This window comes from Triplophysa dalaica, chromosome 11 (assembly GCF_015846415.1).
Source record: "Triplophysa dalaica isolate WHDGS20190420 chromosome 11, ASM1584641v1, whole genome shotgun sequence".
Classification (NCBI taxonomy): Eukaryota; Metazoa; Chordata; class Actinopteri; order Cypriniformes; family Nemacheilidae; genus Triplophysa; species Triplophysa dalaica.
The window spans coordinates 180,974-197,291 of record NC_079552.1 but is presented as its reverse complement, the minus strand read 5'-3'; the positions used below and the strand labels follow the sequence as shown (position 1 = coordinate 197,291).

The following is a 16,318-nucleotide window of genomic DNA, read 5'->3' as shown; positions in this document are numbered from 1 at the left end:
AGATCTTTACCACAAAAAAGAACCAGAGCAGAACTTTAATTCATCACCAGTTTCATGATGTTCTTTATTATAACTGAAGACTGATTCACTTATATTGACATTCAATTGTTCAGATGTAAAGTGCTTCCACACATGTCAGTGAAGGTTTGAAATAACTTTATTTTTAGATTTCTGTAAATGTTTGGCATAGGCGCTCATACAGTATGAAGAGCAGATAAAGTTCTGCTGCGTGAGAGAGAGAGAGATCATTGAGGAAGCTCATGATGGACGAGCTCATAATGTGAGCCGCAGGATGGACAGCGCTGTGGGTTTCCTTCATGCAGCCAGAACCAAACAATGGCTGTGTTGTCCTCCTCACCTGCACAAGATAGATTATATTTTTATATCTATAATATAGATCATATTTGATTGACAATAAGATGTTGTTGCTGAGGTGTTTCAGATGTAAAGAGTTTGTGATATGAAGTTGTGTGAGAGGTCAGTGTTAACATGAGCTGCTGTTTCTTCAGTGCTTGCGTGTCTTACACAGACAGCCCACCAGACGCTTGTTATTGATGCTGGGGACGATATGAGGGTCGTCTCTGGTTCCAGTATATTCCTTTGGCTTGAGAATGCTGTATGGATCCTACACAACAGAGCGAGTTTGATTTGTTTACAGGAAATCTTACTGTGAAGCTTAAACTCAAATGAAATATCACAGATTTGTCATACTTGGCCCTTCTTCATGGCCTGCAGGACACGTCGCTCCAGACCTGCAGCCTGTTCCTCATCTGTTGGAATACCTGAAACAAATATGTGTGACAGTAAGACAATGACGTCTAGGAGAAGGAGACGTCATCTGTGATTTATTTCTTGTGGGTTCTGGTGATGCGATGTGTATTGCTGTGGGCTGCAGTTACAGCACGTGGCCGCTCCATGTCGCCAAACATCACGAGATCTGACGACCCGATGATGATGATTATTACCGCTGAGCGCCATGATCAAGAATAACTGACACACGAACTCAGATTCATGCCAACAGAGGCCGGACTACAAATGACCTTCATTCAGATCACTCTTGACACGGTATATTTACAACACTTCATTCTGTAAAGTCTTATTTATTGAGTTATTGTTACTTTTTAATATCCTAGTCAATCTTTCTATCATGTTTCACTGTAGTTTTGTAAGTCTGACCAGGTGACATTCGCGTGTTTCTGCTGTATGACACACACACGACACCACATACACAACAGCGCTGACATTAAACTCGTTTAATAATACAGACAAAGTGCAACATGTTTGTTTATTAGTGTCACACCTGCAGGCGTGACATCAGTGCGTCAGTGTGTAACATCTCTCACCTTTAGTCGACATCACGCGCTGAGGTGTTTGCAGTAAAACATGTTGTTTTCTCATCAAAGTTACGCGACACGCGCGCAGAAGGATTTTACTCGCCATCTTCACGTCAACTTGAGTTCTGTGTGTGTGTGTGCGCGCTGCACGCCCCCGACAACTCGAGTTAAGAGTTTATGATTGACCGGAGGATGGACCAATCAGAATGAAGAACCGCTGAACCAACACACAGTGGAAGAAGAGGAGGCAGGTGAGCGAGTGAGCTTGTTTTATTTTTATGTAAAAAAGTAAACAGTTTGTCAAGATCCAAAATAGTTTGTTTTATTTTTGTCTGACGCAGATGTCAAGACACTCAAAAGCACACAATACAAAAATACATGAACACAAACATTTATGTAAATCACTGACCGCATGAGCTTCGTGTTTATCAAGACAAAAATATAAAGACAAAAAGAAGAAAATAGACACTTTCGATTCTAATGTAACTACAAATATGAATTCATTATAAAAGAAACAGTTACAGTTATTGAGCTTTATGATGTGCCGGTAGACCATTCAACAAATCATATCGTCACAATATTTTTGTGTAAAAACATGTTGTTTCCAGATGATCTCTGCACAACGGCATCAATTTAAATCTTCAGCACCTGAACATTAATTCAAACACTTATTAGCTGACCAATAAAATGATGACATGAATGATGAAGCATACATTTTTCAGCTGTTGTGATATACGTATCACAGAAGACAAACACACAAAAGCCAAGAAGAGATGACAAGAGGACGGATGAATCTTCATATTTCATAGTTCCTGAACTTCTTTAAAAGGCCTGAAGGAGCTTCAGCGGCCCAGCGGAACCTGTGATGCCAATAATCACCTGTCAAACACACACACATCACAACTGTAAAGCACAACAAAACTGGCTCATTGTGTGTTTTTATGATTCTTGTAATCTTACTTGATGGCAGGTGACCAGAAGTTGTCTCGTGTTGTTTCTCTGATGGAGTTTCTTGATGTTCTGGGTCTATGGGAGCTTCCAGCATCGGCTCCTTTTTACCCCGAACAGCCCAGTGCATCGACTGAGCAGCCGGAGACACAACTGTCATTCTTACTGGGAGTTCAATGCATTTATTCAACAACATCCCATCATTCCACTCACCATTCTAACAGAGTCACTGAGCGCTTGCCACTCGCTGAATGGCATTTTAATTTGACTTCTGAGCCAGAGATCATAATGCTTTCGTTTCTTCTCATCTGTCAGAACTTCTTTAGCTTGATGTAACTTCTGAAACTCCTCGACTGCAGCAAAACAAATAAACAGAAGCATCTGACATACAGAGAAATGCTCTTTTCATAATGAAATAATGAATGTTATGGAAATACCTGCTCTGGGGTTTTCTGGGTGTTTGTCAGGGTGACAGGACAGAGCTCGAACTTTAAACTCATTAACAATCTGCTCCGTCTATAACAGAGAGAGAGAGAGAGAGAGTCAAAGAGACAGAGAGAGTGAGAGAGAGTCAAAGAGACAGAGAAACAGACAGAGAGAGAGAGAGAGAGAGAGAGAGAGAGAGAGAGAGAGAGAGAGAGACGACCAAAGAACAAGCAGCACAACACAACACAACACTGACAGGACAACACACACAAACTGACACTGTCACCCTCATTGAGAACTTTAATTAAAACTCTTTTTCTGTTTATATTGAGATGTATATATATATAGATTTTATATATAAAGCAATGAAGCTCCTTTGAATCTTGAGAGAGAGAGAGAGAGAGAGAGAGAGAGAGACTTTGAGAGAGAGAGAGAGAGAGAGAGAGAGAGAGACTGAGAGAGAGACTGTGAGAGAGAGAGAGAGAGAGAGAGAGAGACTGAGAGAGAGAGACTGAGAGAGAGAGAGAGACTGTGAGAGAGAGAGAGGTCAGAGAGAGAGGTCACACACTCTTGAGCTCCTGCAACAAACATATTTTACTACTGGATTAACCTGAAATTCCTTGGAATTTTTTACAAAGGAGACATAGACAAACCTTCATTAACGGAACCTGTTGTTTTTTAAATCAAACTTTTACTCTTAATCTGGATTTCTGGAACAAAATATCAGAAAAGGACACAAAGGACACAAAGGACACCGACCCAACAATCCTGCTCTACAAACAAACCAAAAATAACAAGAGGACTAGATTATCAAGGTCTATCTTCTACCAGGTACCAAAATAAGTACTTTACCACCACTTTGTGCCAAATACTCGACAATAACTACAATCAAACAAACAAAACAAGCAAAAGAAAAGAAACTAAAAGTTTTACTCAAAGATACAATAGTGTTACTGAGGCAGCAAACTCTGCTCAACCACATGACCCACGCCTCAGAGGTGTGAATTGGAAGGTGAGAAAACGACTGGACCACACAAAGGACATTCCTCAACCAACGCCCACACAGGTGCGAACGGCCCATTTCATCATGAGTGCACAACCCCAATGTGTGGAGGCCATTCCTCTACACTACCCAAAAGAGGTTACGAACGATACAGCAAGGAAAGTCTACAAAAACAAAAGACTCACAGAAAACTCAGAGACTTTATTCGCAGACCTTCATAAAGATGGTAGCACCAGTAACCTGATCTTCTACACCAACCGACCTCATTCATGGCACAAAGCCATCATCTCAGAATTCCCAAACGCTGAAAGAAAAGGCATCTGTGGGGGTTTCCAGCTAAAAATTTAAAATGAGGATGACGTAACAATGATAAATGTTAACATCTACAAAACAACAGGGATAGTTGTAGTGAAAAGCACTCAAGGTCTTTTCGAACAAAACTTCCTCAGTATCAAAGGAAGATTACAACTGGAACCCGACAATGAGCAACCCACCACAGAGGAACCAGACAGAACCCCAGTTTCTGATGATCAGCAAGAACATACAGATCCTCCTAACGCAGAACAACCAAAGGACCTCCATTCACATTGCTACTGTACTGACATGAGAGAGAGATTTACAGCCCTGGAGGGGGAACTAGTACAGCTCAGAGAAATTACTCTTTCTCTCCAAACCATACAAAGCCCAGACCAATCCGGCAACAAACCCACAGCCAAACAAAAAGAGGGAGACAACATCAGGAAAGAACTGTCTTCACTTCAGGCCGAAGTGAAGCAGCTAGTGCAAGGAAGGGAGAGGCTCAAGGTTCAGCTGGCATCACTGGAAACCCAGATCACACAGCAGACAGAGAGTCAACGGACCCAGCTAACTGCTTTAAGAGAGGAGATAAGAGAACTGAAACACGAAAAAGATACCCACCTCACAGCCATCAACTCCAAAAATGGTCCAGAACAACAGGTCACCCTTCAAACGGTCCACAGCTCACAGACCTCATTGTCACAACCCAGCCAAAACCCACCATCTTCACCAAACCCTTTGCCCAGTACAGATCAACGCAATGAACCCGACAACACTCCAACACCCACCGAGGACTCACAGAAAACAGATATTGTCCTTCTGATAGACTCAAATGGGAAATTCATAGACGAAAAAAAGCTCTTCCCCAAACAAAGGGTGTCCAAACTCTGGTGCCCCAACACGCACAGTGCCCTCAGACTACTGAACAAGGACAACCTAGGATCACCAAGCCACATTATAATTCACACTGGCACAAACGACCTGAGAGCACAACAAGAAAGAGTGGCCACAGCACTCGAAAGGGTAATCGAAAAAGCTACAACCACCTTCCCAAATGCCAAAATCACCATCTCGACACTGCTACCACGGAAAGACTTCCACCCAGACACAATTCAACAAATAAACGCAAATCTCTCTAGAACTTGTGCACTCAAACCTCAAGTGCACCTGGCACATCATCCCACCTTGGACCTTACATGCCTCTATGACCATGTACACCTGTACAGAGCGTCTGTCCCCATCTTTACAAAGAAATTAAAAGATGTTGCTCTAAACCGCAACACAAACAACCCCCCTAGAAGCAACGGAGCAAGGCAGTCCCTACCCAGACCATGGATGAACCACACCGCACCTTCTAAAAACAGCCAGAGACTGGGCCCCCCGGTTTGCCAAAACAACAGCCAACAGACCAGAGCACCACCCCTGCTGCCTACACCCCCCACCCGGCATATGCAACAGAACTCCAGCAGCCTAAGCTATGCCCAGACAGTGAGCAGAAACTCCACACCGACATCTGCACAAGCTCCAACAGCCGAGCTAAAAGACATCCATCAGATGCTGAACCTAATCTGCTCACACCTACTGTACTAAGACAAAATCCGCACTAAACAAATTAATAACTTATGGATAACAAATCATTTACAATATCATGTTGGAATATTCAAGGCCTGAGGTCATCTGCTTTTGGACTGAAAAGCAAAAACATAGACTTCAGCTCTGAAACAAAAAACTCAGACATCCTCATCCTACAGGAGACATGGAGTAGAGGAGACGGACCCACTGGTCGCCCTACAAACTACAGAGAATTCATCATTCCATCCGTCAAACTGCCTGGTGTCACCCAGGGAAGAGACTCAGGCGGAATGCTGATATGGTATAAATCTGAATACGCTAACTCAACAAAAATGATTAAAACTGGCCAGTTTTACACATGGATAGAAATCAACAAGACCATCACTTCAACAGATAAGAATATCTTCCTGTGTGCAACCTACATCCCTCCAGCAGAGTCACCCTACTTCAATGAGGACAGTTTCACGATCCTGGAAGAGGAGATCAACTACTTTCAGTCACAGGGCAATGTTCTGATCTGCGGTGACCTAAATGCCAGGACAGGCGAAGAGTCAGACTCAGTTCACTCCAAGGGAGACAAACACATTCCAGGAGGAGATGTCCTTTCCATACCTACACATACACAAAGACTGAACTACGATAAAACAACAAACAAAAATGGATTAAGACTTCTCCATCTTTGTCGCACACTGGGTCTGTACATGGTCAATGGACGACTACGAGGAGATTCATACGGTAGGCACACCTATAGTTCTAAGCTGGGTAACAGTACGGTAGACTATTTCATCACGGATCTGAATCCTAACTCCCTCAGAGCGTTCACAGTCAGCCCACCATCACCATTGTCAGATCACAGTAAAATCACTCTCTACCTCAATAGATCCAAACCTAACACAGAGGCATCAAAACAAACTCACCTCCATACCCTAAAACAAACTTTCAGGTGGAAACAAAATTGCGAAGATACATACAAAAGCATAACTCGTGAACCAAAAATTCAAATCCTACTGAATAAATTCCTCGATACCCCATTTCCACACAATTATGAAGGTGTAAATTTAGCAGTAGACAGGATTAACCAAATTTTTACAATATCTGCAACGCTATCTGACCTAAAACCCACTAACACAAAACCAAACAAAAAGCCGGTAAACGAGAAATGGTTTGATAAGGAGTGTAAAAACCTTAGAAAAGAAGTAAGAATTCTATCAAATCAGAAACACAGAGATGCTGACAATGTAAACACACGCCAACTCTACCATGAAAAAGTTAAACAATATAAGGAAACACTAAGGAAGAAAAAGAAACAAGATACACAAAACCAGATAAAAGCAATTGAACAATCTCTAGAAACAAATCGCTTCTGGGAACATTGGAACACACTTAACAAACCCCACCATGAAGATCTTCCCATTCAGAACGGAGACGTATGGATAAAGCACTTCTCAAACCTCTTTAGTAAAATAAACAAGAACCATGAACAAACTAACCTACACAACAAACTATGCACTCTGGAGTCAACAATTAAAGATTACCAAAACCCTTTAGACTATCCAATTACACTCGCTGAGCTAGAACAAAATATACCAAAACTTAAATCCCAAAAAGCAAGTGGTATCGACGGTATCCTAAACGAGATGATTAAACACGCAGACTCAACTCAACTCAACTTTATTTATATAGCGCTTTTTACAATTTTCATTGTTACAAAGCAGCTGTACATGAGACACATTTAATACAAGTATGAATTCTAAAGCAGCCCCCCCGGCCAGGCAGATAGTGCAAAACAATATGCAAACGGTGGTGAGGAACCCAAAACTCCCATCGAGAAAAAAAACCTCAGGAGAACCCAGGCCCAACCAGGGGATTCCAGTTCCCCTCTGGCAAAAGCTGCTGCCTCTGCACAAGCTCATCAGTGCTTGCACAACAAGGCTTAGTAAAAATATAAAAATTAAAGATTATCATTAACAATCTAATAGCATTTGAAATGTTGTAGAAAAAAACAAAGTTGTCGCGTCCTTTATCCAGCTCTATCCTCTTAGCACTTGTCAGGTCACCGCTTCCCATTCTCAGCTCTGCCATCAGGTCTGGGCATGAACTGCATCCTGCGGTAACCTTGGAACAAAGAGACAAGACTGGCTGAGAGTAGAGTACTGTTCTGCACTCTTTGATGCAACAAGTACATCATTTGTTGTTGGATGTGTTCCTGGTTCCGGTTGATCTAAATAATGCAGCCTAAATCCTCTGAGGATTAATATTATGGAGGTGTAGTGTATGCAAGATTAAAAAGATGAGTCTTTAGTCTAGATTTAAACTGACAGAGTGTGTCTGCCTCCCGGACCGTGCAGGGAAGAATATTCCAAAGTTTAGGCGCTAGATAAGAAAAGGATCTACCACCTGCACTTGATTTTGAAATTCTAGGTATTACCAACTGACAGGACCCCTTAGAGCGTAATGTACGTGGTGGTCTGTAATACAATAGAAGTTCATTCAAATACTGCGGCGCTAGACCATGTAGGGCTTTATAGGTAATAAGCAAGATCTTAAAGTTAATGCGATGCTTTATAGGTAACCAGTGCAAGGTTGACAGAACCGGGGTTATATGCTCATACTTTTTTGTACGTGTAAGAACTCGAGCTGCCGCGTTTTGAACCAGTTGCAGTTTTTGTAATAGGCCCGCAGGGCAACCACCTAGAAGTGCATTACAGTAATCTAGTCTTGATGTCATGAATGCATGAATTAATTTCTCTGCATCTGACAGTGACAGCATATGACGTAATTTAGATATATTCTTAAGATGGAAAAATGCAATTTTACAGGTGTTTGCGACATGGCTTTCAAATGAGAGAGTACTGTCAAATACAACGCCAAGATTCTTAGCTGATGACGAGGATTTTATGGAGCAACCGTCAATCGTTAAGCAGTATTCTTGGTTGTTACGCATAGCAGTTTTCGGTCCAGTAAGTAACACTTCTGTTTTGTCCGAGTTTAGTAGTAAAAAATTGTTACTCATCCACATTTTTAAGTCAACTATGCAATCCTTTATTCGATGAAACTGCTGGGTTTCATGAGGCATCGAGGAAATATAAAGTTGAGTATCATCAGCATAACAGTGAAAGCTAATTCCGTGTCGCTTTATTATATCTCCTAGAGGTAGCATGTATAATGCGAAGAGCAGGGGTCCCAAGACTGAGCCCTGTGGTACACCGTACTGGACTTGTGATTTGCGGGACACCTCATTGTTTATTGCTACAAATTGAAAACGGTCGGATAAATAAGACTTAAACCATTTCAATGCTATTCCGTTAATGCCGACGTAATTTTCGAGTCTATGTAGAAGTATGCTGTGGTCAATGGTGTCAAATGCAGCACTGAGGTCTAGCAGCACCAATAACGAAATACAGCCACGGTCAGACGCTAAAAGCAGATCATTTGTAACTCTGATCAAAGAAGTCTCTGTACTGTGACATGCTCGAAATCCAGACTGGAATTCATCATTAATGTCATTCCTTTGGAGGAAGGAGCATAATTGAGTTGAAACTACTTTTTCCAGAACTTTAGATATAAAAGGTAAATTCGATATAGGCCTGTAATTCCCTAGTTCTTTGGGGTCGAGTTTGGTTTTTTTTAAAAGAGGCCTTATAACAGCCACCTTAAATGCTTTAGGCACATGTCCTAATGTCAGAGATGAGTTAATAATACTAAGAAGAGGATCTATAATTTCGGGGAGCATTTCTTTCAGTAGTTTTGTAGGTATAGGGTCTAGCATGCATGTTGATGATTTAGATGATTTAATGATTTTAGACAGTTCATCGTGATCTACTGTAGAAAATAATTGCAATTTCTCCTTAGGGGTGCTGTAGTTAGTTTGTTCAGCGGATTTCACTACAGGTTGCATTGTTATAATTTTTTCTCTTATATCTTGGATTTTACTTGTGAAGTAGTTCATAAATTCATCACTGTTATGCTGATAATCAGAATCTGACGTCGATGACGACTTATTTTTTGTTAATTTAGCCACGGTGTTAAATAAGAACCTAGGGTTGTGATGGTTTTCCTCTAGTAGTGTTGAAAAGTAGGCGGATCTAGACGTTTTTATTGCATTCCTGTAATTTCGAGTACTATCCTTCCATGCTATACGAAATACCTCTAAATTCGTTTTCTTAAAGTTGCGCTCCATTTTACGGGATGCTTTTTTTAGAGTCTGAGTGTGTTCATTATACCACGGTGTTGGGCTGCTATTTTTAATTTTCTTTAAACGCAGAGGAGCAACTGTGTCTAATATTTCCGAGAAAGTAGAGTTAAAATGTTCAATAGTAGTGTCAAAATCGTCAACGTTATTACTCATGCTGGATATTTTAGACAATTCAGGCAGATTATCGAGAAACGCATCTTTGGTAGTTGAAGTAATCATTCTACCATATTTGTAACAAGGAGTTTGATTTGCAGCCGTAGGCCATTGAAGCAAACATAATATCAGATAATGATCCGAAATATCTTCACTCTGCTGAACGATTTTAACATCGTCCACATTTATACCATAAGAAAGTATTAAATCTAAAGTATGATTACGAAGGTGAGTGGGTCCTGACACATGTTGACTAACGCCCATGGAGTTAAGAGTGTCTTTGAAAGCCAGTCCCAAGGCATCTGTATCATTGTCTACATGGATATTAAAGTCACCGACGACAAGGACTCTATCTGCGGCCAGTACTAGTTCTGATAAGAACCCACCAAAATCTTTAATAAAATCTGTGTGGTGCCCTGGAGGCCTATATACAATAGCTAGAATAAATTTTAAAAATGTTTTGTCCTTAGTATTAGGTGTCGATACGTGAAGTACCATGACTTCGAAAGAACTGTACTTAAAATTAGACTTCTGAGAGGTAATAAAAGAATTCTTGTAAAGTGCAGCGACACCTCCCCCTCTACCTTTTAGACGAGGCTCGTGTTTATAGTAATAATCATGGGGAACGGATTCATTTAGAGTAATAAAATCATCTGGCTTTAGCCATGTTTCTGTCAAACAAAGCATGTCTATTTTATGATCGATTATCAAATCGTTAACAAAAAGTGCTTTATTTGAGAGAGATCTAATATTAAGCAATCCGAGTCGTAACAGCTGATTATCTGTATTTTGTTCATGTTTGATTTGTTTAACATTTATCAAATTACTTTCAAGAGGTTTACGCAATATCTTATGTTTGCTAATCCGGGGGACAGACACAGTCTCTATTTTATGTTGTTTGTAAGAAGGGATTATTACATGTTGTATATTTTGTGTATTCTGTAACGCGAGACGGCAAGCAGACAGTTGGTTAAGCCATTCTGTCTCCTTCCTGACCTGGGCCCTAGGTAGTCAGACTTTAGCATTATTAAGACTGTGTGCCAAATTTCTAGAGAGGAGGGAAACCCCATCCCAGGAGGGATGGAGACCATCTCGTTTCAACAGGTCAGGTCTGCCCTCAAAACTCTTCCAGTTATTTATAAAATCTATATTATTCTGCAGGCACCACTCAGACAACCAGCCATTTAGTGATGATAATCTGGTATAAATCTCATCACCACGGTAAACAGTAAGGGGGCCAGAGAATATTACAGTGTCTGACATCGTTTTTGCGAGCTCACACACCTCTTTAATATTATCTTTAGTGATCTCCGATTGACGGAGTCTAACATCATTTGTGCCGACATGAATAACAATCTTACTGTATTTACGATTAGCCTTAGCCAGCACATTTAAATTTGACTTGATGTCAGGCGCTCTGGCTCCCGGTAAACATTTGACTATGGTGGCTGGTGCCTCTATGTTAACGTTCCGGACAATAGAATCACCGATCACTAGGGCACTTTCAGCAGGTTTCTCAGTCGGTGCGTCACTGAGCGGGGCAAACCTGTTCGAGACTTTAATCGGAACGGTTGAGTGATGTTTTGTCCTGCGACTATGCCGTCTCACCGTCACAAAGTTTCCCAGCTGCAGGGGATTTTCAACCGGAACCGAGCTGTGTGCGCTAACATTGCTCGCATCCGAAGTGTTTTCTACGGTTCTTACACTCTTACTATCCTCAAATAAAGATTGGATGCGAGACTCTAATTCTAAAATCTTCTCCGTCAGCCTAACTACTTCCCTGCATTTATCACATGTAAAACCCTCGCCGCTGACAGAGAAGGCTAAACTAAACATATGACATGAGGTGCAAGTAACAACAATAGGAATAGAAGCCATAACTCACCGGGTATGAAGTGCAATCCTAACTTACCAAGGTTGCTTGATGAGTCTTAGTATATACACTTAAAAAGAGAAACAGTTAGCACACAAGACAAATAGGGGGAGATGATATTCCACAATGTAAACAGAAGGCAAGCTAACACGCTAATATGCTAGCGGCGTTACGTTTCAATGAATATAGGTTTAAAATATAAAGTTATAAATAATTCGGCAACGACAGTGATATGTAACGATAGTAAAATACACTAATAATAAGACCAAGAACAAATGTGAGGTGAAGCAAGTGTCAGAGGATACAAACTAGCCGCCGGCAGCGATGCAATCAAAAACTTACACTCGCCATCCTCAAACTGTACAGTACAGGTATATTTCCCACAATCTGGAACCAAGGTCTCATAACTCCAATCCATAAAAGTGGAGACAAATTCGACCCTAATAATTACCGCGGAATATGTGTAAACAGTAATCTAGGTAAACTCCTCTGTAACATTCTTAACAGCAGACTTCTCCAATATCTAAACAACCAAAACATCCTGAGAAAATGCCAAATTGGTTTCCAACCCAAATACCGCACATCCGATCATATATACACTCTTCGTACCTTAATTGACAAAGAAACAAACCAAAATAAAAGAAAGCTCTACTCATGCTTTGTTGACTTCAAAAAAGCTTTTGACTCAATCTGGCATGAGGGACTTTTTCTTCAGTTGATTCAATGCGGCATCGGAGGAAAAACCTACGACATCATCAAATCAATGTACACCAATAACACATTTGCAGTTAAAATTGGCAACAAGCACACAGACTTTCTCTCCCAGAGTCGTGGAGTGAGACAGGGCTGTAGTCTAAGTCCTACACTATTTAACATTTACATGAATGAATTAGCTGGAGCTCTAGAACAGCCACCAGCACCCGGCCCGACCTTACAAGACACCGAAGTGAAATGTCTCCTGTTTGCAGACGATCTGGTGCTGCTGTCACCCACAAAAGAAGGTCTACAGCAACATCTGGACACCCTGCACACTTTCTGCCAAACATGGGCCCTATCGGTTAACCTTAAGAAGACTCGAGTCATGATATTCCAAAAAAAGCCCAGTAGCCAAAATCAACATCAGCGTTTCAAACTAAACAACGTGCCCCTAGAACACACCAAGAACTACACATATCTTGGTATAAACATTAGTAACACCGGAAACTTAAACAAGGCTGTGAACGACCTGAGAGACAAGGCACGAAGAGCCCTTTTACGCCATAAAAAAGAATATCAAAATTGACATCCCAACCGTAATCTGGTTGAAAATAATACAATCAATTATAGAACCAATGGCGCTGTATGGAAGTGAGGTTTGGGGTCCTCTCGCCAACCAAGAGTTCAGCAGATGGGACAAACACCCAATAGAGATTCTGCAAACAGAAATGTGTAAAAACATTCTACGGGTACAGAGAAAAACTCCAAACAACGCCTGCAGAGCAGAATTAGGACTGTATCCTCTAATCATTAAAATACAAAAAAGAGCTTTAAAATTCTACACACACCTTAAGAACAGCGACACAGACACACTCCATCACAAAGCCTTAAGTCATCAAGAGCTGAGCCCAGAGAGAAACCCCTTCATCCAACTGATCTCACAACTAACTCTACAACCCCAAACATGCCCAAGTCAACCCCAAACCCCAGCCAGACTAAACCAAATGATGAAAAGACAAAAAGAGAAATATGTCAAACACTGGACAGAAGCAACAGCTCAGCAAAGTAAAGTGGAATGCTATCTGTCACTAAAGAGAGAATATAAAGTGTCAGAATAGCTCACAAGCGTATCAGACCCTAAACTAAGAAAAGTGTTGAGCATGTACAGACTCAGTGATCACCAGCTCACTGTAGAGACGGGCAGACACAGACACACATGGACACCGAGAGAAGAGCGACTGTGTCCACACTGCACACACAATCAAGTGGAAACAGAGCTGCACTTTCTCCTCTCCTGTCCCAACTACACACACATCAGAGAAACATTCTTCCCCCAGTTTACAAACTTACACAAAGACTTTGAGCAGTTTCAACAAAAGGACAAGATCTCATACATACTGGGAGAAAAGTCAAGAAGCTCAAACCTGGCTGCAAGATATGTCAAGTCCTGCCACGACCAAAGAACAACCAGCACAACACAACACAACACTGACAGGACAACACACACAAACTGACACTATCACCCTTATTGAGAACTTTAATTAAAACTGTTTTCTGTTTATATTGAGATGTATATATATATAGATTTTTACTTATAGACTTTTAATTTTATTCTATCTTATTTTTGATCTTAATCTGTATTTCTGCATGTTTATATTTAATCTTGTGCTTTGGCAATGTACATTTTCTTTTATCATGCCAATAAAGCTCCTTTGAATCTTGAATCTTGAATCTTGAGAGAGAGAGAGAGAGAGAGAGAGAGAGAGAGAGAGACTGTGAGAGAGAGAGACTGAGAGAGAGAGAGAGAAAGAGAGGAGAGAGAGAGACTGTGAGAGAGAGAGACTGAGAGAGAGAGAGAGAAAGAGAGAGACTGAGAAAGAGAGAGAGAGAGAGAGACTGAGAGAGAGAGAGAGACTGTGAGAGAGAGAGACTGAGAGAGAGAGAGAGAGAGATTTAATCTTGTGCTTTGGCAATGTAAATTTTCTTTTATCATGCCAATAAAGCTCCTTTGAATCTTGAATCTTGAATCTTGAGAGAAAGAGAGAGAGACTGAGAGAGAGAGAGAGAGAGAGAGAGACTGAGAGAGAGAGAGAGACTGAGAGAGAGAGAGAGAGACTGAGAGAGAGAGAGAGAGAGAGAGGGAGAGACTGAGAGAGAGAGAGAGAAAGAGAGAGAGACTGAGAGAGAGAGAGAGAGAGACTGAGAGAGAGAGACTGAGAGAGAGAGACTGAGAGAGAGAGAAAAGAGAGAGAGAGAGAGAGACTGAGAGAGAGAGAGAGAGAGAGAGAGAGAGACTGAGAGAGAGAGACTGAGAGAGAGACTGAGAGAGAGAGATATGTCAAGTCCTGCCACGACCAAAGAACAACCAGCACAACACAACACAACACTGACAGGACAACACACACAAACTGACACTATCACCCTCATTGAGAACTTTAATTTAAACTCTTTTTCTGTTTATATTGAGATGTGTATATATATAGATTTTTACTTATAGACTTTTAATTTTATTCTATCTTATTTTTGATCTTAATCTGTATTTCTGCATGTTTATATTTAATCTTGTGCTTTGGCAATGTAAATTTTCTTTTATCATGCCAATAAAGCTCCTTTGAATCTTGAATCTTGAATCTTGAGAGAGAGAGAGAGAGAGAGAGAGACAGAGAGAGAGAGAGAGACAGAGAGAGAGAGAGAGAGACAGAGAGAGAGAGACTGAGAGAGAGAGAGAGAGAGAGAGAGAGAGAGGGAGAGAGAGAGAGAGGCCTCTTCTTCATCGCGAGCACTTAAAGATGAGTGACACTGACATGAGTGATGTTGTGTTATTGTTATGTAACGCTGTATTTTTAATGATGTTTTGCTTTATTCGACGATGGCCGATGTCTGACACATTCAAACAGGCGTTTATCACGATCATCAAACTCATTCTCTCACACCTTAACATAATCACCTCACATTTACACATTATTTACACACATCTGTATATGTTACAGGCCCCCATTTCATATGCGACGGTAACAACAATACGTAGGCCTTCAAAAATCAATAAAGTTGTAAGTTGTGCATTTACCGTGGAGAGTTCATCACATCCGAGCAGCCCATAATAATCCTCCAAATCTTCCGATCTGCAGTTTAATATCGACTCCATATGCGCGTCAATCTCCGACACTCGACCACAGTTACACGACCGTAAAGCCTCGTGTATACACTACCGTTACCGTAAAGCCTCGTGTATACACTCCCGTTACCGTAAAGTCTCGTGTATACACTCCCAAACCGTAAAGTCTCATGTGTTCACTCCCGTTACCGTAAAGTCTCGTGTATTCAGTCCCGTTACCGTAAAGCCTCGTGTATACACTACCGTTACCGTAAAGTCTCGTGTATACACTCCCAAACCGTAAAGTCTCATGTGTTCACACCCGTTACCCTAAAGTCTCGTGTATACACTCCCGTTACCGTAAAGTCTCGTGTATACACTCCCAAACCGTAAAGTCTCATGTGTTCACTCCCGTTACCCTAAAGTCTCGTGTATACACTCCCGTTACCCTAAAGTCTCGTGTATACACTCCCGTTACCGTAAAGTCTCGTGTATACACTCCCGTTACCGTAAAGTCTCGTGTATACACTCCCAAACCGTAAAGTCTCGTGTGTTCACTCCCGTTACCCTAAAGTCTCGTGTATACACTCCCGTTACCCTAAAGTCTCGTGTATACACTCCCGTTACCGTAAAGTCTCGTGTATACACTCCCAAACCGTAAAGTCGCATGTGTTCAGTCCCGTTGCCGTAAAGTGTCGTGTAAACACTCCCGTACCGTAAAGTCATA

The 16,318-nt window shown here is 41.3% G+C and overlaps 2 protein-coding genes across 3 annotated transcripts; both read right to left on the bottom strand.

Moving 5' to 3' along the window:
- Positions 1-139: 139 nt before the first annotated feature.
- LOC130432169 (cytochrome c oxidase subunit 5B, mitochondrial) lies at positions 140-1,503 on the bottom strand. Its single transcript, XM_056761439.1, has 4 exons — positions 1,344-1,503; positions 712-782; positions 526-625; positions 140-358 (listed from the first exon to the last, which is right to left on the bottom strand). The coding sequence occupies exons 1-4, from the start codon at positions 1,438-1,440 to the stop codon at positions 246-248; spliced, it is 381 nt and encodes a 126-aa protein (XP_056617417.1). The 5' UTR covers positions 1,441-1,503; the 3' UTR covers positions 140-245.
- Positions 1,504-1,588: 85 nt separating this feature from the next.
- On the bottom strand, positions 1,589-16,155 carry dnajc12 (DnaJ (Hsp40) homolog, subfamily C, member 12). Of its 2 annotated transcripts, XM_056761438.1 has the most exons (5): positions 15,565-16,001; positions 2,720-2,798; positions 2,496-2,635; positions 2,295-2,415; positions 1,589-2,213 (listed from the first exon to the last, which is right to left on the bottom strand). In XM_056761438.1, the coding sequence occupies exons 1-5, from the start codon at positions 15,640-15,642 to the stop codon at positions 2,131-2,133; spliced, it is 501 nt and encodes a 166-aa protein (XP_056617416.1). In that variant the 5' UTR covers positions 15,643-16,001; the 3' UTR covers positions 1,589-2,130. The 2 variants fall into 2 exon arrangements, with proteins under 2 accessions (XP_056617416.1, XP_056617415.1); XM_056761437.1 differs by having other exon boundaries at positions 1,589-2,415; positions 15,565-16,155.
- Positions 16,156-16,318: the final 163 nt, after the last annotated feature.